Genomic DNA, 25727 nt, shown 5'->3' with positions numbered 1-25727 from the left:
CGGGGCCGCTTCCTGCCGGCGTCGGGGCCCGGCGCGTCCCGGCCCGGCGGCCAACCTGGGGCGCCTGCGCCGCGCGCGCTCGCCGGAGTAGGGGGCCGCGCGGGGCCGGGCTCGCGCGCGCGACGCCGGCAGCCTCGTTCGCCCAGACGCCGCTGGCGCCGCAGCCGAGGCGGCCGCTCCCGCCGGCGTCGAGGGCGTGGCGGCGAGGCTGCGGGCGGCCGGCGCCTCACTGACTTTGCCCCGGCCGCCGCCCGCCGGCCGCCGCGTCTCCCCAGGCCTGGTCCCTCGCGGCGCCGGGTTTCCCACGTAGCCCGTGCTGCCGCCCCGGCCGCTCCCTGCCTGCCTGCGGCGGCTACGCGCGCAGGTGAGTCTCTCCGAAGGGTGGGCCGGAGCCCAGCTTCTCCGAACTGGCTCGGCACCCGGCACTGGGCAGGGTGGGGGGGCACAGGGTGCGGAAAGGTAAATTAAAAAATTTTTTTAAAGAAAGAAAAGAAAGGAAACAATCTGCAGGTGCACAAGACCCTGGAGATGCTGCGCCTTTGCCTCCCGGGTCCAGCCCCTCTCGAGTCCAGGGTCTTTTTTGGGAGCTCTCGGGTGGTGTCTTGCAAAACAAAACCAAGAAAATTGTCCTCTCCTCTCCCAACGATTGCTTGACTCCGAAAAGCTGACAGGCCCAACCGGCTCCTGAAGGCAGAAGGGTGCTGTGGGTAAAACAGGGACGACCACAAATTGGAAGTCCCTCCTTTTCATTTGTTCTCCCTCCTCCGTGATGCGCGGGTAACCATCTCATTATTTATTCCGTAACTTCTTGAAACTTGTCTATCTGCTTCCATCTGCTACCTGGACCGGTAGACCAATAGTGGTCTGTTTTCTGATTGCTTCGTTCTAGCTTCCGTGCAAAATCTGATCATCTCCTTCAGGGATTAGGAGTCCAGTGCAGAGAGCTTTTCAGATCCGTGTTGCAGATACAAACTAGGATTATTTAAAGTGACGTTTTAGTGTAGTGCTCAAAGCCAAAAGTATTGGCTCCCTCTTATTGAAAGTTACCTAGCACACCACATTTATCTGAACTTTTCATAGAAGTCTCTGCATTCATTAGAAGTCTTTGATGTACAGTTTAATAAGAGAAGCAATTGACTTATTTGTCGTTGTGATTACATATGATTTAAAAGGATTAGTTTTAAGACTTTCAGTAGCTCAGTTTCAAAATATTAAATTATAAAAACACAATATTGAGACTCAGAATGTAGATGTTCGTGTATCACACAAGTTCGTGGGTTTTGGTGGGGATTTATATTGGTTTTGTAGAAATGGATTTCTGATGCAGGAAGACAGTGAAAGGCCTGAAAACGGAGAGCCCTTCCTTTAGCCACGCTGTCAGCTTTATGTTTTACGGGGTTGGCAAACCTTTTCTTTTTTAGCGTGGGAAGAGATTTCAGTGCTTTTCGGGAAAACACGGTTTTTCCCACTGTTGAATTTTAACATTTGTAAAGCTTTTAAACATGTGCATGTTAAGGGTTACAAAGGAGTACAGATTTTGTATGGTGCTAGAGGGTATATTAGTTGAAAGACTTAAGCAAAAAATCATGAAAAATAGCGTGGTTTGGAAATCCAACAGTCTGAAGCCTGTGAAATAATGGAAGCTCTAAAAAAGTTCAGTATCATTTGTTATTTAGACCCAAAGGGCCGCAGAAAGTGGAGGTCAGACAGTGAATCTCCACTTTTCTCCTAGAATGTAGAGGATACAGGAGGGGAAATGAATTATATACAGTGAAACAAGTAGCCTCAGTCTTTGTATCCCTACTTCAGTTATTCTTTAAAATCTGTTATTTTCATATGTTCTGACAGTTGGATTTTGTTGTTGTTATTTCTCTCACGCTAACAAGTACTTCACTGAGCCTCAATAATTACAACAGGACCAATTCTAGATTACCTGGGAAAAGAAACTAGTCATTGAAACATACAAAATTCAAAAATCTAAATTTCACGTATTTTACTTGACTGTTGCCCCATTTTTTCTTTTACCACAGCTACTGAAATAGTAAGATTCTTCCTATAAGTGGTGAATGAGGAGGAAGTAGAAGATAGAGGCTTGCATGACAGCTTTTTGGAACCCCCATATTGACAATCCTGAGGGTTTTTTTTTTTTTAAGAAATTTAGTCCAAATTTATAATTTAGAAGTTTTAAAAAATAATTTAGTAGTTCAGCAGCATCCGTATTTTCCTCATTTTATATATGAGAGAACAAATGTACTACAAAAAGCCAAGTGGCTTTTCCAAGTTTACGCAGCAGGGCACTTGTAGAGCTGGAGATGGGGTACTTGTTTGCTTCCAGTATTGATCAGTAACATTCTGAGCACATCAGAAATAATAAAGTGTATCTAACTAAGGTATTTTAAATATTCACCAAGTTGAGAGGCATACTATTTGAAAAATTAGTTTTAAAAAAAATCCTCCAGGAGGAGAAATTTACCTTTTCTTGATGAGAATTTAAAATGCAAGGTTAAATCCATGTGCTTGACATTTTGCCTTGATTGGTTACTTTTGTCACAGGGCTTGTTGTAGCAGAGCAGATGGTCATGCTACTTGGAGTTTTCCACTCATTTGATGTTTCCATGAAGAAACAATTTGCCAGAAGCCAGCCACGGCTACAGTTGTGCTGGAGAGGATGCTAAACCCTGGTTAGCACAGACCGTTGCTTACAGAAGCTGGTGGATATTGGTTCAATCCTTTCTGTTGAACCAATCGATATTTCCCTGGGTTAGTAAGTAAACTGAGGGAGAGCTTCGTCTTGTAGGAGCTGGAGTGGGGCAGAGTTAGCAACAGCTCCAGTAATGCCAGCATAGAAGCACTGTACTTTGCCATTCTGTTCTTTGCATTAATAAAACCATACTACTTTTTAAGTACCAGCTGAGTTACCTTATAAGATGATTTCTTTACAGATGTGCTGGGATTGTCCTTTCCACTGGCGGATCTGATCATATTTCTCTATTCAAATCTAGCTGTATTTGTGATGTCAGAAAATTAGGAAACGGTCGACGATGTTGACTTAAGCTATACCTTGCCTCCCCCCTCCAAATTTCATGGCAAGCCTCTAGCAAGAGAACCATCATCCGAAAGATAACGTCTCTAATACTGTGTGTGCTGAATTACGACGTTAAAATTCTGTGAAGCCCTTAAAAAGTACACCATAGCGTTTTTTCAGCTAGCTTTGGTTTTAAATCTTTACATGGTTTTGTGCTGGAGCCCTGACTCTACTGCCAGGGGCTGCTTTGGAGCTGGTTTTATTGATAGGTCTGCAGTGGAACAATTTTCTTGAAATGATACAAAGTGTTAGTTTTATTTTTGGATCCTTTTTGTTGCTTGAGATTAGATCATTTGTGTATGTATTTTTCTCATTTTATTATTTAAATATCAGTTCCACTGAAGGTTCTGATATTATTGGGATCCTTTCAGCCCAACGATGCATTGTGCCTATAAAAAACAGTTACTGAGCACCAACTGTATGCAAAGCATTATCCTCAGCACTTAGCACGTATTCTGCTATTTAATACTTCTAACATCCTTCTTAGATAAGGATTATCATCACCGCCACTTTATAGTTCAGGAAATAGAAAGGAAGGTAGAGTAATTTACCTAGCATGGAGTAGTCAGGGGCAGGGGACAGAGTTTAAATCTAGAAAAGTCTGGCTATGGAGCCTGAATCTTCCTGAGATATACTTAAAGACTGTTCAAAGTTGTTTGCAGTTACTGTGATGTTTCATCAATCCATCCTTTTAAAACATATCAAATATACAGTAATGTATAAGTGAAGAAAATGTGACAATACTGTAAAGATTATTGAGATATCTTGGGACAAAAGGCAAATAATTTAACAATAATCTAAAAAAGTTGAAGGGAAAATACCTCTAAAGACATTATAGGGGATAACTGACAATTTGAAAGTAGGCTCTGATTTAGATAATAGTGTTATATCAATATTAAATTATTTAATTTTGATAATTGAACTGTGGGTTATATAAGAAAGTGATCTTGTTCTTATGCACTGAGTTATTTGAGAGTAAAGGGAGCATACCCTATCTTAGTCTCAATGGTTCCAAAAAATTTATATGTATAAAAGTGAGAGAATGATTTTTTTTAATGCACAAAAATGTAAGGAATTGATAACTCTAGGAAAAGTGTGTACAGAAATTCTTGTGCTGTTCTTACAACTTTTCTGTTTGATATTCTATCAAAAGACAGAGTTACCCAAAAATGAAGGTACAAAACAGGAAATGAAGGTGTAACATTCTAAGAATTTTTTTTAAAGTCAGCTGAAGGATTGTTTCCTGTGCTCTGAATTTTTCCCCCTTTTTAGGGGTTGGAGGAAGGAACTTGAAACAAACAGAAAATCTTACCAAAAATAGCTTGACTTTCTCAAATTTCAAAATCTAGCGGTTCAGCGGTCCCCAGCTCTCCAACCAAGCCCAGTATTTTCCTCACCTCTTTGTAATGGGGAAAGGGGAGGATAAAAACATTAGTGCCTCGAAGAAATAAGAGGTAAAGCCAGCCCACTTTTAGTGATACCGAAAGTTAAACTGGGATGGTTATATCATTTCCCTGCCTAAAACCTTCAATGCCATGCTGATATTGACTGATTGTTATGTTTGGAACCCTACTTGCAAGGCAACCTGGCCCATATGTACATTTCTCACCTTGACTCAGGCCTCCCCCACCAAACAGGGTGCACTCTGGCCACGCCAGATCTCATGCTCTTGTGCATGCTGATCTTTTGTCTCCCTGTCCTTGTCCAGAAACTGTAACACACCCCATTCTTCTGCTGAAATTCTGTTCATCCTTTAAGGCTAACCATGGCCGCCTTTGGGAAGCTGTCTCTAATCTCATGCAGAATTAGATTTTCTTTTGTCTGTGCTGCCATATCGATGGGTAAACACAATGCTATCTGCTTTCACTCAGCAGCCCTTATGAAGCACATACTGTAGCTGGAAACTGTGCCAGGGACCTGGGATTCAGAGGCACTCACGCTCTGGTAGCTAGGAGTGATTTGTAAACAAATAATCATAAGTATGTAACAGAGAAATGAACCAAGTGCTGTGAGAGCCAGGGTCTCTACCTGACCACTCAGTCTTGAAGAAAAGATTACATTGAAATTTACAGTGAGATACCATTTTTCCCTCACTGGGCACCTTTCCAGATTAGAGATTTCCAGCACAATAATCTACTTAAAGGAATATGTTGAAAACAGTTGTAGTACCTGTGAGCTTCCCAATATATTCAATGGAAAGCTAAAAATACAATTCTAGAACCGAGGAGAGAGTTGGAGTCTGGGTGCATTAATCATATAGATTAGTGATTTTCAGCATGCATGGGCAGGAAAGACCTGGGCGAGTTCGGAATCTCTTGGGATCACGTAGTTCTTTAAACCACCATCCCCTTCAGTGTCCAAGACTGCTCTTGCTTCCCCCTCAGCTCTGGTGGCATCCTTCCTGGCGTAAGAATAATTGTATGAAATGAGAGACAGTATTGATAGACACGTCTTGTGTGTGTGAACCACAGGGAGGCAGGAAACCAAGCTGAGAAACACTGGTGGTGAAGTAGTTAAAGGCTTGGGTGTGGATCAAACCACCCAGGAAGAGGAAGATGAGGAAGAGGCTGGGGTTGAAACCTCAAAGAGACCAAGTTGTAAAGGGTGAGTGGAGAAAGAGGAGCCAGTGAAAGAGACAGCGGGGAAGGATAGAGCCCGAGAGGGAGGGAGGCCCGACACAGAGAGGTCCCAGGGTGAACAATGGGTGGTGGGACCTGAGCTGCAGGGGTGGGCTGAGGCGCGGAGGCGGGTGCCACCCTGGAGAAGGTGCTGCTAAACCACGAGGCCAGTTTCCGCCAGAAGGTGGTGGCCCAAGTCCAGCTGCACTGAACTCAGGAGTGACTGGAGTTGAGGACGCGAACACAGCAAATACAGGTTCCTTTTTCCAGGAAGCTAGCAGGACAGGTGAGGCCAAGACAGGGAGGTAGATGAGGGGAAGACAGAATCCAAATGGAAGGTTTTCTTTTTTCAAGCTTGGGGGTGGGGTTGGGGCCGGGAATCTCAAATAGGTATGTTTGCTGAGGAAAAGAAACTTGTGGACAGATGCCAAGTACAGGAGCCAGTTACTGGAACAGGGTCCTTTTGGAGTGGTTAGTGCTGTTGAGAAGCAATTCTTGCTTCGTGGGAGCTCCTTGAGGATAGAAGCTGTGTCTTGTTGGTCTCCCAACTCCCCATACCTGGCACACAATAGACATTCGGGAAATGTTTATAAAAACAGGTAAAGATTTTACTTTTTATGATTAGTCTGTCCTGATCAATACAGTGAAATAACAGGGTGGGAGGGAGGATCACCGTTTTTATCCTGTAGTTACGACTCTGTACTGTACTCTGCATGAGCGATGTGTTTGTGGCTTTAAGTTCTTTGAAATAAAAGAGAAAATCACAAATTAGGTAATACTGAGGTAGTAGCAGTCATGCTCACCTGGTTTTTCTGTGCCTGATGGTATTACTGAAGTTCCATTTCAGTGTCTTGAAATGTGTTTTGTTCAAGGCACTCTGTTAGGAGGTGTGGAGTGCAGTTCATCCGAAGAGACAAAAGTGCACACAAATAGTCCTGTAGACAGACTCTGTTCCATTATTGAACACCATCAGCTCCATGCCTTGGGGTTAAAATGAGTGATTTTTTAAATGTTCAGAAAAAGGACGTCTTTTTCATTGTCTTCTGTCAGATTTTGCTTATTGTAAATATTTCTGATATTAGCAGGGACCAACTTTATGCAGAATTTTCGGTTCTGCATAACTTAGTTCTTTGAGAGTATATTCAAAAAGAACACATTGGTTTTAAAAAGATAAAGTCAGCTCATTGCAGACCATATTTCAGGATGCAGATGGTGAGTCAATCAGTGTGGGTTTTATTCTGCTGTGCCAGTTTCAGTGTTGTAGACCTAAAACCCAAACAAATATGTGAAGGCAGTGCTGGTTCACATTTTCCTTCCTGCTGCTTGTAAACTGGTGTACATATTGATAGTATCTCAGTTTGTGTTATACACCCCATTTCACTAGGAAACTTTTGGCCTTTTTTTCATAATATGTCTTTGCCAGTGAAATATATTATGTAAAATATGCTAAGCAAATCAAATTAGAATATATAGAATTCATTTATAAGGACTGTTAAGAGTTAAATTAAACGTTGATTTATTGTCCTGAATAAAATTGCTTCATTTGATGAATTGATTGGAACATTATTGGGCCTTCAAAGTCTAATCTCTGTTGTTTTCTTTTTTTAACAGTAGATGCCTGGTAGACACCTTAGAACTTTAAAAACGGAAAAGACCTGCTTTTAGGGGATAATGCTAAGGGACACTATGAAATCTTGGAATAATAGCCAGTCAGATCTCTGTAACAGTGACCAAGAAGAGGAAGAAGAGATGATTTTTGGTGAAAATGAAGATGATTTGGAAGAGATGATGGATTTAAGTGATCTGCCTACCTCACTATTTGCTTGCAGTGTCCATGAAGCAGTGTTTGAGGTGCAAGAGCAGAAGGTAGGCACGCATCCTAGCTTTCCCTGCCTTTGGTAGTGTGTTGAATGTGTGTGGATTTGGGGAAACAGCAGATGGCTGCCCATGTGTGAAGTGTGTTACTGGTCCCTGAGAAGTGAAGAAGTGTGCCTCACACTTTAGGCATTGCTGCATCATTTTTATTGTATTTTATGAGACTGCCAGTCTGGAACAGATAGGAAATAATTAAAATCCAGTCCTTCCCACAAATATTTTGCAAGGCACTGGTTTATAGTGACCTCTGGATCAAGTCTTATTAATTCATCCATTTATTCACTCAGTCATTCATTTTTGGAGCCTGTGGTTAAAGAAAAGCTAAGTGATTTTTAGCCCGGCTTCCTATTACTTGGAAGTAAATTCACAAAACAAGGAATTATTTTAAGCCTTTTTCTGGGGCTAATCACATAACTAGAACTATCTATGATTTCATTTTGACAGAATTGTTAGTATTTCTTGTTTTATTTTCTACAACCTGACTGGGGCAAAATGATTGAGTTTATTTTTTTAAAGATTACTCTTTAGTTCATTCATTATTTACCTGGAGAAAGAGAGTCCAGCGGGTTTCTTTTTTTAACTCCCATCGTGACCTCACAAAAGCCTATGGGTCTCAGTCCTACAAAAGTAAAATATTTCTGCCATCAGCATGAGTTTTCCATGTTCTAAGACTTTTCTCAAAATCCTATCACCATCCCTTTGAATTTGCTACCGGTGCCCTCAAAGTATTTTCCATCCATGAGTCTCTTGGGGCAGAATTCACTATAGTTTGACTCAGTACAGGTTTGAGCGCCTCTAGTGTGTAAGGCACTGTAGCAGTTTCTTCAGGGGATAAAGCAGAAATTTAAACAGCTTCTGCCTCCGAGAATATACAGTCCTGCAGTGGAGATGATACATAATTTGATGTAAGATGGAATACTAGTGCCATTAGAAACGTTCAAAAGTACCAAGGTAGCAGAGGAGAGAGGATCACAGCCAGCTAGGAAAAAAGACCTCACGGGGAGATGGCATTGCGGAAGAGCTGTGTGAGTTGGGTAGGAGTTTAGCAGGGAAGGGAAAGGAACTCCCGCCAGAGGGAACAGTATGAGCAAAAGAGCTGAATCAGGGAGTAGCAGGTGGTTCTATGTGGCTGGCACAGAGGTAAGGTGTAGCCACTCAAGAGAAGTCAGTCTGGATAGATGAGTACGGGGCATCCTGCGACCTCAAGGAGCTTGTCCTTCTGTGGCCAGTAGTCTCAGTGAAGGAGTGACAGTCAGAATTACATATTAGGAAGATCAGCCGACATCTGAGGGCAGAGGGGTGACAGGAGAGCCAGAAGGAGGGCCCGTTGGGGCTCTCGCAGGAAACCAGCCTAGAGTCACAGGAGACCTGGAAGGGGAGCACGGAGAGGGATGGTGGCTGCCAGTTTTGTACCTTTAGGGTTTGTTTTCATTTTCAAATGGCTATTTTCTTTCCCAAGTTCAGTCACAATGCAGAAATGTTGAAAGCTTTCTTCCTAGTTTTCTCATGTTTTATGAGCTCCGTATTTTCACATAATTTAATTACGTTAACTTTGTTGTTTGTTGTTGGGAGAAACCACATGTATCCCTAGGTTATCTTAAAATTCCTAAGAAACCTCACAATCTTAGCTACTCCAACTTTTTCTTTTTTAACTATAGCCTTGGGTTTTTTTTTTTTAACTTCCCAAAGTGGGGAATTCTTGTCGGTTTTCATTTTTAAAACTATTTGAGTTTATATCTAACTGGGATTTATATTGGAAGTCATTATCAGCAGAAATTCTGGTAGGAGCTCAGTGGACTTCACATCCCATACAGTTCTTAGTCATAGTAAATTACACCGTATGAAGGCCTTGGTAATATCTGAAGCTGCAGCGTATGAAATGTTTATGTAATAAGATTGTATGTGGATCATTAATTGGGTATAAAGTGTAAGGAGAATCAAATGTTTTCTTTACATTTTTCTTCTCACTATCCGTGTCTTATTTTGCTTTAATTTCTCCTGGAGTAACCTCTTAGTGCAGGTCATCTACATATATGCAAAAAACAAAGCAACACATAAACTTTTCTGATGGATTATGGACAAAATAATCCTGACTGCAGTTAAATGCTTTATTTTCAGAAGAATTTCAGTTTTTTTCCTGACTTGATAAGGTTTTTGCCTTCATAACTTTCTGATTGCTGGCATGAGCCTTTTCCCTCTCCTGAAAGGGAGATTGGATCACACAGGTGCCACTTTAAGGTAAAGGTGAATCTTCATTTCTGATTGCTGGATTTTGGCTCTACATTTCCATCAGTGTTTCCTGAAAATTGTGCGAGGTGGGGGAGGAAAATAAAGAATATGATAAACTGTAAGAAAAATAAACTGAAGAAAAGGCTTATCTTGTAGTTTCTGTTTCTGCAGCAGCGTGGCTGTTGGTTTTGTGCCTGTGCTCAGCTAATCAGAGGCTCCATCCAGAGCGCTGCAGGTGCACTGCCTGATTTTTCTGTAACAGATTGGGATTTGTCCCAGTGTGATTTTTATTGACCTGTCATTTTTAACCAAGTTTTCCCTTTCGTAAAATAAGGAAAAATTAGACAGGGCTTCTGATTTGAACAGGAGAGGTTTTCAAAATACAGTTTAGGTTTTTATGATGGGAGAAATTGGGCTGTTTTCTTCTTTGTGCTTTAGGTCTGTGTGCCTAAGGAGACTCAATGATTGAAAGCAGTGTTCCAGACAGGACTGACTTTATAAAGAATACGGCTTTGGGGTCATAGTCTCTTCACAAAGCACTACTACCCTTTGTATGTAAAGCTATTTCTGCTGACTTACTCACCATGTGACATTTGATTTGTTTTTCTAATGACAATGTTTGAGGTATATTAAGACATCTCTACTTGCTCTCCTGGTCCTGCTCTTTGATCAGTGACACTTGGCATCTGATACAGTTCCCAGAGCAGTATAACATCTGTTAAATGTTTGTTGAATGAATGGATTCTATAAAGTAGTTATAGAGAATTAGTGATACAGAGCTGTGGTGAAGAAACAAACTTAAGAACTGAGTGAGGTTAAGTAGTACATAGGAGATTTAATCTGAAATTACGATTTTAGATGCACTGGCCCAGATTCTTCAGTGGTCTGTAAAATTATATGCATGATGTACATCTTTCTATCAGGCATTTGGTTTCTATGCCCTCCATTTAAAGAACAGAAAATGTTGCTTAAGAAAAGTAAATGATAGTTGGAGGTTAACTGAAATAAACTGATTATCTGGTCTTCAGACTTAAATCAATTGTCAGGTGTTCTGATACAGTCTTCAGTCCAGAAATAAATCCTTTAAGGAAAGTAATTTTTTTTTAAATTTGGGAAGTGAAAGAGGAATTCAAAGGAAGAAATTTCTGTTATAGTGAACTGCATTTTTAATAATGCCTGGAACATAGTAAGGTTTCAGTAAATATTTGTTTGATTGACTCTGTAATGCCATTCTGGACAAGAATTAGTAAATATTTGGTTACCTTCAAGGCTAGATTAAATACTGGAGAATCACAGAAATTTAGAGCTAGAAAAATCCTAGTCAAGTCTCTTTTGTACAGTAGGCTCAGAGCAAGTGAGCTTGCTCTAGAACCCGTTTTTCACTTCTACGTTGAAAACTACAAAACATTGCTGAAAGAAACTACAGAAGGCACAAATAAATGGAAAGACATTCATATCCATGGACTGGAAGACTTAATGTTAAGATACCAATACTGCCAAAAGTGATCTACAGATTCAGTGCGGTCCCTATCACAATCCTGTGATGTTTCCTGCAGAAATAGAAAAGCCATCCTAAAATTCATGGAATCTCAGGAGACCCCAAATAGCCAAAATAGTCTTGAAAAAGAACAAAGTTAGAGGACTCATACTTTGATTTCAAAACTTAGTACAAAGCTATAGTAATCAAAGCAGTGTGGTACTTATATGTCTATTGTATCACAATTTAAAAAAACAGGGTGGTACTGGCATAAAGATAGACCTGTTTGCCAGTAGAACAGAGCAGAGTCCAGAAATGAATTCTTGCATATGTGTGGTCAAATGATATTCAACAAGAGTTCCAAGACCATTCAATGGGGAAAGGACAGTCTTTTCAACAAATAATGTTGGGAAAACTGGATATCCACATTAAAAAGCATGAATTTGGACCCTTACTTAATGCCATATACAAAAATTATTCAAAATGGAACAAAGTCCTAAATGTAAGAGCTTAATTTCTTGGATATGACACTAAAAGCACAGGCAACAATAGAAAAAAATAGATAAATTGGACTTCACAAGTTAGAAACGTATGTCATCGGAATGTATCCATAGAAGTGCAAAGGCAACCTACAGAATGGGGGAAAATATTTTCAAATCATATATCTGGTAAGGAATTAATATCCAGAATATATAATGAAGCCTTAAAACTCAACAACAACAACAAATAGCGAAAACAGGTAGTAATGCAGGTCTTTTTTTAAAAGAAAGTGGCATAAAGTACAAAGTGGCATAAAGCAAACTTTCAAAAAGTGGGAGATGCCTGTATTGGCATTTCTTCTGTTTCAACCTAATACTTTGTGTTTTTATATGTACTATTTCAGAATTTCTCTCTATTTGCAGTTAACATGATTGTCTATTTTAAAGAGGAATCTACATAAAAACTGTTAGAACTAACAAGTGAGTTAGGAAGGCTGTAGGGTATAGTGTCAGTATACAGTGTCAGCTGTATGTCTATACACTAGCAGTAAACATTTGGAAATTGAAATTTAAAAACAGAACCATTTACAGTAGCACCATGAAATGCTTATGAGCCTTGCTGTTCATTAAATATGTGATGAATAAAAAACTGGGAAGATTATTTGCAGGGTCAGGGTACCAATGCTACCCAACGTTTATGTTGAACCCTCATAAATTAATTTTAATAACCATGTCTTTCCTATTTCTTTTTTCCTAATCTGATTACATTTCAGTTCTTGTAAGTTTTATAGATCATATTATATTGGGATAGCACAACATAACATATGTGTGTGTGTGCGTATGTGTGTGTGTATAAATTTAAAAGTAAGTGAATAAATAAAATATATTGGCAATGCATATCGAAATACTTTTACTGGTTTGGGTGTACAAAGAACTTTTTTTCCTAAACCATTTGAAGAGTAAGTTGCCACGGAGTGGGTATAGCTCAGTGGTAGAGTGTGTGCTTAGCATGCAGGAGGTCCTGAGTTCAATCCCCAGTACCTCCATAAAAAAATAAAATAAAATAAAATATTTAAAGAGAAATAAAAAAATATTTTTTAAAAAGACTAAGTTGCCAGCAATGGTGGTTAACCCCCCTCCAATATTTTAATATATATTTTCTACAAACAGGGCATCTTCCAGGAGAAAAGGCAAAATTCAGGAAACTAACACTGACACATTACATCCTTCTAATCCTCCGGCCCCATTCAAGTTTGCCAGTGGTTCCAATAATGTCCTTTATAGCGGAAAAAAAAAAGAGAGAGAGAGGGAGAGAGAAAGTCCATCCCCTTATCACATGGTGCCTTCAGATGTCAGGTCTCTTTAGTCTCTTTCAGTCAGAAACAGTTCACAGTCCTCCCCGCCTTTCAGAGTGCTCACACTCTTGAGGACTGCAGGCTGGTTATTTTGAAGCATGTCTCTGGGTTTGGGTTTGTCTGGTGTTTCCTCAGGATCAGGTTCAGTTTGTGCATCTCTGGCAGGAACATCACAGATGTGATGCCGTTCTCTTCTCACATCCATTTTTAATTTGTCCCATTACTGAGGAAACTCACCTTGAGCTCTTAAGGTGGTGTCCCCCAGGTTTCTCCACTGTCAAGGTGTTTTCTCCTTATAATGAGTATGTGCTTTGTGGGAGGTACTTTGGAGCTCTAAATATCCTGTTTCCCCATCAAGTTTTAAACATTTACTCCTATCAGTAAGATATGTGGTTTCCTATGTTACCCAGTGGTTATAATCTATTGCGGTCATGATTCTGTGCTCACTTCTATCCCAGGTTTGGCCATTGGTTGCCCCTTCAAGGTGGCCTCTGTGTCTTTTTGACGGGTGCCCATCACACTTTGAGTATCTCTTTAAACTTTCTAGCACAGTAGAATATTCCAGAATTATCTTGTACTCTCCCTGCCCCAGCTCTGGAATCAGCCATTCCTCCAGGGAGCCCCGATGCCTTTCAGTGGGGAACAGTAATATTTAGGAACCGGGAGAGGAGTTTGCTGTCTGTGCCCAGTGCTCTTGGAGTCTCACGGTGCCCAGGCTTCTCGCATGGAGCCAGGAACTATGTAGATATGTACATATGTTTGCATACATACCTGTGTTTAGACTTACACTTCCAACTCCAGTCCAACACTAAAGAATTGTTTCTAGTTTTCTCCCTTGTCAAATTTGTAACTTCTCTCACAGTGAGAAAACTAGCTTCCATATGTACTTGTTCAATCCCTCCCTCTGTATCAACTTAAATTGAATCACGACGCACCCCCTTTCCCCTGTGGACACCCTCCTTACCCTCCTGTGTGCTCCAGCATCCTGTGTCCGGTCCCACCCTGCACTCAGATCCCCCCCCCCGACTAAAGTCCTCTTCACCCCACCTGGGTTCTGATACCCACACGGGCGCCTTTCTTACCTGCTTCAGGACCCAGTGTCCTGTGCTGGGCCGCCCTCCTACGGATGCATCCCTGGGGCTCTAGTACCCCAGGCTGGACTGCCTTCCTGCATAGATCCCCTCCTCAGCCTTCTCATACCATCAGCCTGCCCGTCTGCTGGGGTACCCCCATCCTGCCCTGCTCTGGGCAGTCTTCCCACACTGCCACCCTGCTTGCCCCACTGAGCTTCAGCACCCTGTGCTGGGCTGTCTCTGCGTGGGCACAGTGTCCTCATCCATGTCAGGCTCTTGCATCCCATGCCGGGCCAGCCTCCCTTCCTGGTGTCTGCCTCTTTTAACCCACCTGGGCTCTGACACCCTACTCCAGGCCACTGCAGCTCCCTGCCGCCCATCAGTGAGGACACACCTGCCTTACTTGGCCTCACCTAGAGGCTTCTGGACTGAATGTTCAGGAAGAGGAACGATGCCTTCTTCTTTTAAAGGAACAAATCATACACTTCCTTCCCAGACTTGTTTCAAGTTTACATGGCATTAACAAGATGGATCCCTAACTTGAAAAATCACCTTCATCCTCTAATCTCCGTGAAGAAAACACCACGGAAAGAAATGAACATTCACCCTGGAATAAATCACACAATGAGCATTTGTTCCTTGTTTTAGCCTCAGCATCTAAGATAGCACCTGGCCTTACTGAATGAGTGAGTGAGTAGGTGAACAGTGAGAAAGAATTTACCCCAACACGTTCACATTAAGATCTAGATGGAAACCAAAGAAATGAAACACAACTCCAACTGCTAGTCTCTGAGCACATGGACAAGCCGAGAACGACACATCTTTTTGGTCTTTGTGTGTAACTGACCATAGTGAAGAAGGATCATGTCTTGCTCCTCTGTTTTCACACGGGTTGTGATAACTTCACATCAGCTGTTACCATTTGTTTTAAGTGGCTTTTCATTCTTGCATGAATACGTGCATAGTAAGCAACTTCAGAGCCATCACCAAACAGTTGATTTTTAAGAAATGGAAAACAAAACGATAAAGTTAATAGGCAAGAATAAAAGCCACTGACATGAAAACAGTGTATTTTTTAAGTATGTACAATTCCACTATGGCTACAATTAAAAAAAAAAAAATGCCTGCTATCCTCTCCCTCAATTCAAGTCCAAGGTTGTAGCAGAGTAACACAATACTGTGTCATAACAGAGCAGTGTCTGTCCTCTGCTTCAAAGGCTCAGGGTCAAAGATCAAGTTCTGAAGAATCCTGGGAAGGTGGACACTGATTCTGTGAATTAGTGGTGCCCGGTATCACCCATTGCTCCTGCATCTCCTGGGAGGGCATGTCTCCTAGGTGACTCCTCCATGGGCTTGATGCATCTGAATTAAACTAAAGGACTGTTGGGAAAGGCAGGTTCTGATTTTCCCCTGGTGACCTCCATAGTCCCTGCTGTCTGCTTCACGCTGCATCATCACGGCACATTTACCTCCTTCCAGGGGAGTCCACATCATGCAGCAGAGCAGCTGCTTTTGTGACCACAGAATGGCAAGTGGACTGTTGCAAAAGCTCTACCTATTTCTGATAACAATAGTAATACTCCCAACATCTAGTCTTAAGAGCTTTAAGTGTTCCTTCTTTCTATCAGCAATAACCCAATAAGGTGAGTTCTATCATTATCCTCATTTGATGGATAAGGAAACTATAGGCACAATGGTAGTGAGTAACTTGCCCAAGGTCACACAGCTGTATAATAGATTGCCAGGAGTCAAACCCAGGCAGTCGAGCTCCAGAGTTCTGCACTTGATAAGTGGCTGGTAAAAACCATAAGACCTGGCTGAAGTTATCCATGCAGGTTGTGGATTCCTCCTCAGGCCTTCCTTTTGTGGTCCACGTTTGAAGAAGTGAGCCGTCTGTTACTGGAGGCAGAAAGGCGCATTTTATCCATCCTAAGGCCAATAAGCAGAGAGCTTCTGGTCCTCAGGAATGGATAGCGTGTACTTATGTCCCCCTCTCAGATACAGAGGTGGGTTTGGTACTTGGTCATCAAAGCCAGTGCTCGGTCACCGAAGTCCCAGGAGAGATACCACCATGTTGATGATGTTGAGTCTGGGCCATCGGAGCATCTGCAGGCTGACACATGCTGTTCTCCCCACTCCAACAGAAGCCTGAGGCTAGATGTGAAATTCAACCTGAACCTGGACTTCCCTGCTCTTTCCTGCTCTTTCATGGGCAGGGAGAACAAGAAAGAGGAAGTGAAGATTCAGGTGGATGTCCTGGAGAGAGGAGTCCTCACGCAGCTGGTGTAGGTATCTGACCCACTTTGACAACTGAAGCCTGAGTACTTGGAATAACAGTCTGGCAGCTGAACCTGTTTTCCTTGTTCCTGGAGAAATTCACATGGTTTTTTAGGGAAAGAATTGACTTGTGTTTTTCCTTACCAGTGATGTTTTAGATCAAAACTGTATGTTTGCGCCCAGGTGCTTGGATGGGTTTGAAGTGTTTCATGGGCTGTTTTGAGCCTTTGATGAGATAATTGCCCTGTAATCTGACTGCCTTTTCAAGATGCCCATCAACAAGAAAGTAGCTCAGTGGGGTGGCGAGAGGACACGCTGGGCAGGAGACGGAATTCTCTGCTTCACCATTTGTCCTGTCTCCCTGCTTCTGTTCCATCTGCTCTTTCCTCCAGGGGGCCTTGTAATCTGCTGCTCTGTCTTCTCTGCTTTTTTAGTAAACAACTAAACAACCTTTAGGCTAAAAAGAAAAAAGACACAAGCCATTGCTGCTGCAGAGGGATGGCCAACAGCTGGGACCTCATTAGAAGTTCTCATAGTTATGGTTTTGAAGATTGTGCCTCTTTAGTAGATGTCACCCAGAAAAGTCCCCTGAAAAGTGCTTTGTTCATTGATGGGCTGTGGGGCTTGAGTATCATTGATTGAGTGCAGTAAGTACCTTTGTCACTTGAAAATAGTGTATGTGAGTGTGGCGGGGAGGTGTGTGTAAAGACTTCCCGTAGAGACCCTGAGTCCTGCCTAATCAGCTTAACTGTTAATGTGATTGGTGGGAGCTGTGGTTATGGCGCTCATTCCCCTCCTGAAGGGCCAGGCTGTGTTTTCTAGGGCTTTTGAGGTGAGCAATTAGGCACTAAACTGCTTGAAAAATGATGTCTGCATTGTGTGCACAGCTTCTATGCGAACACAATCAGAGTCTTTTCCAGTGTAGCCATGGGGGAAAAGGGAGAACCAACGGCCTTGCCTCTGATATCGGTGAAATTGTAGCCACTGGACTCTGGAGAGATGGGATGTTCTATCTCAGATTTAAGAAACATAGAAGGTGAAGATCTCTTGCCTTAGGGCTCCAAAGATAATTTGACTGCTGAACGGACAGAAACATCACTTCTCTCATCAGTGAAATTGTTCCTTCTCCAGCTTAATGTACAGAAATGATGGGTGCCTCAGGACTCTGGGGTCCCAGGCAAAGGATGCAGCAAAATCATTTTCGTAGTTTGTTCCTGGGTGAAATTGGTAAACCTCCCCTTCTCTGCTTCGGGCTGCGGATCAGAGAGTGGAGCAGCCGTAGTTCTGGAAAGGTCAGGAAATATGCACTTGGTTGCCATCCTCATCCTGGAACCCTACCTTCCCATCAGACCTCCACTTTTATCCCTCAGTGATTTTCGTATGCCTGTTGCCCAGCTACAAATTACTCTTCTTGAGTTCTCAAGGCAGTTGTGAACTGTTATCCTTTCATACTCTAGGTGCCAGGCATTCGTAGTCATTTTTACTGCTAAGTTATTTGCATGGGTGATTTCAGCTTGCGAAGGCAGCTCAGGTCTACATCGTGTGGAACACTTACATAACAGGAAAAGCCTTGGCTTTTAGGCCAAATTAGTTATGTTATTCCTGTAGATATTATACTGCCAGAGGGGACTACCAGGTGACCACCGGAAAAGTAGAGTGGTCATTGATGACTTTGGTTTTATGAGGTCCACATGTGCAGCTGTCACCCTTTTAACAGGGTGATGTCACTTTTATATCATCAGAGAATTCAGAAACTTACCAACGTGAATTATTTGTAGAACAATTTAAGGAGAAAAAATGATGATTTGGTTTCTGAATGAGTTAATATTTGTCACAAGTCATTTGTCGCAAGTCATTTTCAGCCCATGTTCATGGATTAAGTCCTTTCCTCCTGTGTGCAGTCTTCTAAATCCCTTTTGTGCTAATGCAAGGTTGGCAGGAGCAGCCTCAGGAATCCATGTGTTGGTATCTGTGGATGTATGAAGGGCAGAGCTGCTAGCTAAGGCTTCTATCGTTTTCTTCAAATAGGAAACAGCTGTGATTTTGCCCCCACATTAATTTTTCATGTTTTCTACCTACCTCATGGCTCGAAGTCACATATTTCATAAACCATGTTTATGCCACATCAAGGGGAGACTGCATGGGAAGGAGCTAACAAAACTTAGAAAAAGTCTCATCAACTCTTGCATGGCTTCATTTCTTAAATAATTCTTAATCATTTCACAGATGTTGGGATTTAGAGAGAGAGACCCATATAACTCAAGGCGATCATCTGCGTGTTATATTCATTTACACTATTCTAGAGTGATTTAAAAAATGTTTTGAAACAAAATAGGAAGAAGGATGTGATTATCAAGTAGCTATGTAGTTTGCAAGATAGCTTGTGTTACTGTTACTATGAAAAATTCATTGTTGTGAGGAATTAGGAATAAATACACGGTCCTTTTACCTTGGACAGGAAACTGTTTAATGTACAGAATTACAAAATACTAATATTTCATAAACCATACTTAACTAGTTTTTCCTTAGTTTCCATTTCCATTGTATTCAGTGTTGATGTTTTTAACTAGCTCATGTGGGAATTTTAATATTTACTTAGTATACAAAATGTGTTTAAAGTAAGCGTCTACTAAGAATTAAATGAAATGTGATTTGACAGAATCTCAATTCTGACTTTTTAAAAAGTGACAAAGCTAGCCATTCTTTGAAATAGATGCTGAGAAAACTATGAAATGCTCCCAGGAGTATTAATAATTATTAGTATTTAATATACTTAGATGTTCATATTTCTTTTTAGGAACTGATGTGCTATTTAAAAATCTTTATATATGATATTTTATTTGTCCATATTTCTTTAATATGTGGAAATAATATAGAAAATAATAGGACTGAGCTTAAAGTTCACCTCTCTTTTTAACATTTGAAATCCAGCACTTAGGACGTGGTCTGGTATGCCGTTGATTGTTTAATATATTTTTTAAATGAATGAACAAAAATACTAATATAATTTTTAGGATTTACACCTCCTGAATAATAAGAGATATTTGAACACTAGGAGAATAAATATTAATGCACATGTCATTTTATATTTTATCAAATTGGAGAAATATTGCAAAGTGGTAGGTAATGTCAAGAGAAGATAATAAATGAAAGAATGTATGATTTTCACTTCACTTTCAACAGGTAATTGAAAGATCTTCACATAGACCAAAAAGCTGATGTATAGGTTCCTTTTACTGCATCACCATTGGCAAGCCTAGGGAGTATTTCTAAGGGTACTGAGAATTTTCTTAGGTATGTTTTGTTAGACTTCACTTATGAAACTACTGCATAAAGTGACTGGTAAAGAATATTTAATGTTGCTATTCTCCTGATAATTGAAGTTTTTTCACTATCCCAATTTATTAGCAAATGAGAAAAGAACCATTTTTTTTTCTCAGCCACTTAGAATCACTCAAATATTGTTCTGCCTCTTTCCTGCTCTATTCCATCTCAAATACTTAGGGAATGTGTATATCTAATTTTGCTTTTTGCCAAAAAATGCTATTTTTGTGGAATCACACACTTTCAAATAAACCTTGAGAAAAAGATGTTACTGTTTTGTCTTCATAAGAGAGAAACTGTGGCTGTAAGATACTATGCTTCTTGGAAGAAGGTGCTAAATGCATATTAGTGTCTTTTGTAGAAATTCCACTCAGAAAAAGAAAAAAAAAATCAATGAAAAGATGGCAAAAAAATGAGATAAAATGAACATAGAAAACCAGAGATAGTAGATAAATTACGATGTTAAATGTCCAAAAATATCAGTAATAATAACTGAACCAATTCCTCCACTTAAAAGACAATGATTGTCAAACTGGATTTATTTACATGCACATCCTTTAAGGAGGTATGTTTAAAACATAAGGACATAAAGGCTGAAGTAAATGATGAGAATTGAGTTCTGTGTAATAGGTAGTTGACCCTTGAACAACACAGGTTTGAACTGCACAGGTCCACTTAGGCATGGATCTTCTCCAGGACACACTTACTAAGGTGCTACCCGATCCCCGTGGTTGGTTGACTCTGCGTGTGGAACCGTGGATAGGAAGGGCCCCTGTAAGGTTATGTGTGGATTTTGGGCTGGTAAGGGTTGGTGCCCCCGTCTCCCATGTTGTTTAACTGTATAGCCAAAAGAAAGCTAGACCAGCTGTACTAATATCAGACAAAACACTTTAAGGCAAAAGACATCCCCAGAGAGATAAAGAGGGCTACTTGCTACCTAATGATTAAAAATTCAGTTCACAAGGAAGGGAAAATAATTCTAAACTTGTATGCAGACAATAGCATGACATAACCTTAAAACTGATGAAGCAAAAATGAGCAAATTAGAAGGAAAAATAAATCCACCTAATAGTGGGAAATTTTTACAGACCTCTCTTGGTAATCAGTAGTTCAAACAGACCCCCTACCAAAAAAATCAGTATATAGGATTTCTAAATAACACGAGTTAATATACTGGACATCTTTACAATACTGTACCCAACAGCTCCAGAAATACATTTCTAGCACACATAGAAGATTTCTGAAAATTGATGACATATTAAATCAAAAGCGGGTCTCAGAAATATTGAAGGAATATTATCACAATGGATGACCTCCTCTGATCATACTGAAAATAAATTAGATGTTAAAAAGATAACAAAAACTCCCATCTATTTGGAATTTAGGAAACATCTAAACAATTCATGAGACAAGAAATCATAATGGAATTTAGACTAAAGTATCTAGAATCGAATGGCAATGAAAATAATGTCTATTAAAATTTGTGGAGATGGCTAAAATAATACTTAGAAATGTATATTCTTTATATGCTTATAATAAAAAGGAGAAAAGTTGAAAAATGAATAGACTAAGCATCCATCTTAAGGTGAAAGAAAAAGAAAAACTCAAGAAGAAAGAGCCGAAATTAATGAAATAGGGAGTAAATACAGAGAGAGCGAGCCAACGGTGTCAGAAAGGTGATTTCCTGAGGGTAAAGGGTTCTCTCCACTTATTTGGATCTTTAATTTCTTTCAACTATGTTTTATAGTTTTCAGCACACGGGGGAAAGGACAGTCATTTCAACAATGGGTGCTGGAACAAAGGGATAGCCATGTCGGGGGAAAATGAACTCCGACACTTGTCTCACATACAAAAGTTAACTTGAAGTGGATCATAGACCTCAGTTTAATAACTAAGCTATAAAACATCTACAAGAAACATAGGAGAAAATCTTAGTGACCTTGGTGATGGCAGAGATTTCCTAGATGTGATACAGAAAGAACAAAGTGTTTTTTTAAGTCAACAAATTGGATTTCATCATATTTTTTTAAACTTGCTTTTTAAAAGACACTTCCAAAATAAAAAAGCAAAGGCAACATTTGAAAGACACAGGTTTGGCAAAGGACATATCTAGAATACATAAAAGAACTCTTACACAACTTAAGAAGATAACCCAAGTTAAAAGTGGGAAAAGACTTGAATAGACACTCTACCCAAGAAGTTATAGACATAGCAAATAAACTTATGAAAAGATGCTCAGTATCAGTAGTCGCTAGGGAAATGTAAATTAAAACTTCAGTGAGATAATACTGTACACCCACTAGAATGGCTGAAGTTAAAAAGACTGGCCATACCAAGTGTTAGTGAGAGGGCAGAGGGGCAGAGCTCTGGAACTCTCGTACACTGTTGGCATAAATGTAAAATGGTACAACCACTTTGAAAAACAGCTTAGTAGTTGCTGAAAAGTTGATCATATACCTGTCATACAGTTCAGCCGTTCCACTCTTAGGTATTTCCCCAAAATCATGTATCCACCCAAAACCTGTACTTGAATGTTCCTGGCAGCCTTATTTGTAATGGTTCAAAACTAGAAACAACCCAGATGTCCGTCAACAGGTAAATGGGCAAACATCCTTACAGTAGAATTCTACTGGACCAAGAAAGAAAACAATGATATGGACCTCAAAGTGATTGTGCTCAGTGAAAGAGCCTGGACCCCTCCCCACCCCCCACCAAAAGTAAATTTATATAAAATGCTAAAAAAATACAGTCTAATCTAGAGTGATAGAAAAAAAGATAGCGGTTACTGACAAGGGTGTGGGGCACCTCATACACATCTGTTCTATGTTGAATAAAGACTTGGTGTTTTAAAAAAAAAAAACAAAAAAAAAAAAGGAAAGACTTGAACATGAAAAAACCCCATAAAACTTTGAGAAGGTAGTCTGGGAGAACATCGTGATCTCAGAGTGGAGAAGGATTTAAGACAGAAAACAAGAGGAAAAAGTGGATACATTTAGTAATGTTCAAATTTATAACTTAAATTTCTCCAAAAAAAAAAAAAAAACCCACCACTGTGAAAAGAACGGGGGAGATAAATACTTATGGCACAATAATTGACAAAGCATTAGTATCTCTGTAGAACTCCCATGACTGAAAAAAGGTAACCCAATAGATAAATGGGCAAAAGATCCGAGCAGGTGTATCATATCAAGAGGAGTCCCAAATGGCCAATAAACATGAAAAGAGGTTTAACCTCCTAATTGAGACAAATGTGAATTATAATCAATATTAGAGCCCACTTCACATTCCCTACTTCATACTGATAAAAATTTAAAGGTCTCTATCAAATGTTGGCATAGATATGAAGCAACCAGAACACATATTCACTCTTAGAAAGTAAATTGGTACAAACATTTGGGAATCTGTTTGTCGTCATCTACTAATGTTAAAGATGTGCCCGTGCTGAGTCCCAGGAATTCCACTTGTAGTTTGTACACCAGAGAAACTCATGCATGTGGGTACCAAGAATGTTCATAGCAGCACTGTAGTAGCAAAAACCTGGAGGCAGTCCAGATTCCAGCAGCAGTAGAGGAATTGTGGTATGGCTCTCCAAGGGAATGCTATACAGTCGTGCAAAAGATGACTCAAGTTACAGCAGCAAGGAAGACTCTTAAGGACAAAATGTAAGGGAAAATATTAGGAACAAAATGCAAGTTATAGAAGAATACATACAACATGGTTAACTCTTTAAGTATACATATAAAATGTTGTAAAACTATAAAGAAAAGCAGGGGAAAGATAATTCCAGAAAATGGTTACTTTGAAGCAGTGAAGAAGTAGGATGGAGATAAAAACTCTGGCTCACTGAGGACTTCAAAACCATAGTCTTGTTCTTGTTGTATAATTGGGCGTGTTTGTATCGTTTTTATATTTTATATTTATTGATTTTACAACTGGAGTCTATACAATAGTTACTAAAGTTAAAATAAGTGTAAATTGTAGAAGTTAGCATATGACTAATAGCATACCTGCTCTCATATACCTGCAAGAAAAGAGTGATTTTTGGGGAGGAGGTGGGAATCAAATCATAATGAGTTCTACCCCATCACTTAGGTTTGATGATTTAAATTTCCTCTTGGTTAAAGTTTTTCTCCACCCTCCCACCCCATTTTCTCTGCCCTGCTGCCCCTCAATTTATAGGAGAGATTTGAAGCACTTTTCACCATCTATGATGACCAAGTTACATTTCAGTTGTTTAAAAGCTTCAGAAGAGTCAGAATAAATTTCAGCAAACCTGAGGCAGCAGCACGTGCTCGAATAGAACTCCATGAAACAGACTTCAACGGGAGGAAGCTTAAGCTGTATTTTGCACAGGTACTTCATTGCAAAGGACAGTGTTCTCCAGACTTGTTTTTCTCCATCCAGAAATACTGTCAGTTCACCATTTTCTCTGTTATTATATCCGAGGTTTTTGAAATGAGCAATCCAAATCAGCAGGTCATGTAACAATATTTTTTTCTTTATTTTACAGATATATACTTTTATTTATTTGTTTATTAAGCATATTTACTCTCTTAACTTGTTTTGCTTAGACTAACAGTTGAAGGAATTCTCTTTTCTGGCAGCTTTTCTCAACTGGGGTTGAGAGGGTTAAGCCCTAACACTTTAGGGTCAGTGAGTTAACTTTTCTGCACATCTAGAATGACACTTGTGACATGACATCCTTGGGAGAAGTGAAAAAGTAGTCTCTGCAGTCATTTCCATGCTCTGTGACTCACACGAGGCACCCACTGAAAATGGCTCCCAGCCCAAGGGGTGAGCAGGGATTCGGCATAGCCCTGTGCATCTTAGACTTTGGAATTGCAGAGCATCCTGCAGGTTACCAAGAATTGGCCATACTTAACTGTTCTAATCCTACACTGATAGGACTCTGAGAAACCAATTTCTTCTTGGAAGAATTAGTGAAATAAATAGACCATGTGTTAAGTGCACTGTTTTATTTTCAACAAAGCACTTTTTCCCTTGGTCTTAGCTTTCAAAGTGGAAAAAAAAAAAAAAACAATTTTAAGGGGTTTGTTGTCTCACTCCAAATGAAAACCTATGTTTGGACATTTCTTGATGGAGATGATGGAGACAGTATAACCTAATCTCTTCCAAAATTGGGATTCAGTGCTTATTACCACTTTTGGTCATTCATCTAGTCATCAGGTTGTTTTTCTATTCAGCTAATATTTATTTAGCACCTAATGCTCTGTGCTGGCCACTGAGTGTTCAAAGATGAATCAGACAGAACCAGACCCAGTCACTGGGAGATACAGACTTTTTTTAAATTGAAATATAGTTGGTTTACAGTGTTGTGTGAGTTTCTGATATATAGCATAGTGATGAGGTATACATTTATATCTGTTCTTTTTCAGGGGAGATGTAGACTATTAAAGAGAAATTTTTAAATTTTTAATTTTCTCCAAAGAGATGTTATAGTTAATGTAAAGATAAAAATGAAAAAATAGCCCAGTCATAAATTTGAAGTGCCTCCTTCCCTGCAGGTACAGATGTCCAGTGAAACACGGGACAAGTCATATCTACTGCCACCCCAGCCTGTCAAACAGTTCCTCATCTCCCCCCCAGCATCTCCTCCCGTGGGATGGAAGCAGGGGGAAGACGCGATGCCTGTTATAAATTACGATTTACTCTGTGCTGTTTCCAAATTGGGACCAGGTAACAAACTTCTGTCCTTCCTGTTTTTTTTTCCAAGAAACTTTTGTAGTAAAGACCTCATTCAGCAGTTTGTGTTCTAGCCAACAGGTGATAACATGAGTGGCTTGGAGGACAAAGTCAGGCAAACCTGAGTTCAAATTCTAGCATTTGCTAACTTTGTGATCTTGAGCAAGTTACTTAGCTTCAGTTTTCTGAGCCTCTGTTTTCTCATCTGAAATAGGGACCATAATAGCTACTT

General features: G+C 40.2%; 1 protein-coding gene across 7 annotated transcripts in view; it reads left to right on the top strand.

Annotated features, from left to right (window-relative positions):
* The first annotated feature begins 145 nt into the window (after positions 1 to 145).
* RCAN3 (RCAN family member 3) overlaps positions 146 to 25727 on the top strand; it is a 32835-nt gene continuing 7253 nt past the window's right edge. For 2 of the 7 annotated variants that reach the window (XM_064493914.1, XM_064493920.1), the window contains exons 1-4: positions 146 to 364; positions 7315 to 7569; positions 23972 to 24145; positions 25318 to 25489. In XM_064493914.1, coding sequence (XP_064349984.1) covers positions 7375 to 7569; positions 23972 to 24145; positions 25318 to 25489 — 541 coding nt within the window. In that variant the 5' untranslated portion in view covers positions 146 to 364; positions 7315 to 7374. Of the gene's footprint in view, positions 365 to 2607; positions 2761 to 5527; positions 5990 to 6080; positions 6303 to 7314; positions 7570 to 23971; positions 24146 to 25317; positions 25490 to 25727 lie in introns of those variants that run through there. The other 5 variants (XM_064493919.1, XM_064493916.1, XM_064493918.1 and 2 more) reach the window with 5 other exon arrangements.

The sequence above is a fragment of the Camelus dromedarius genome, chromosome 14 (assembly GCF_036321535.1).
Source record: "Camelus dromedarius isolate mCamDro1 chromosome 14, mCamDro1.pat, whole genome shotgun sequence".
Classification (NCBI taxonomy): domain Eukaryota; kingdom Metazoa; phylum Chordata; class Mammalia; order Artiodactyla; family Camelidae; genus Camelus; species Camelus dromedarius.
This window is presented reverse-complemented; position numbering and strand designations above follow the sequence as displayed.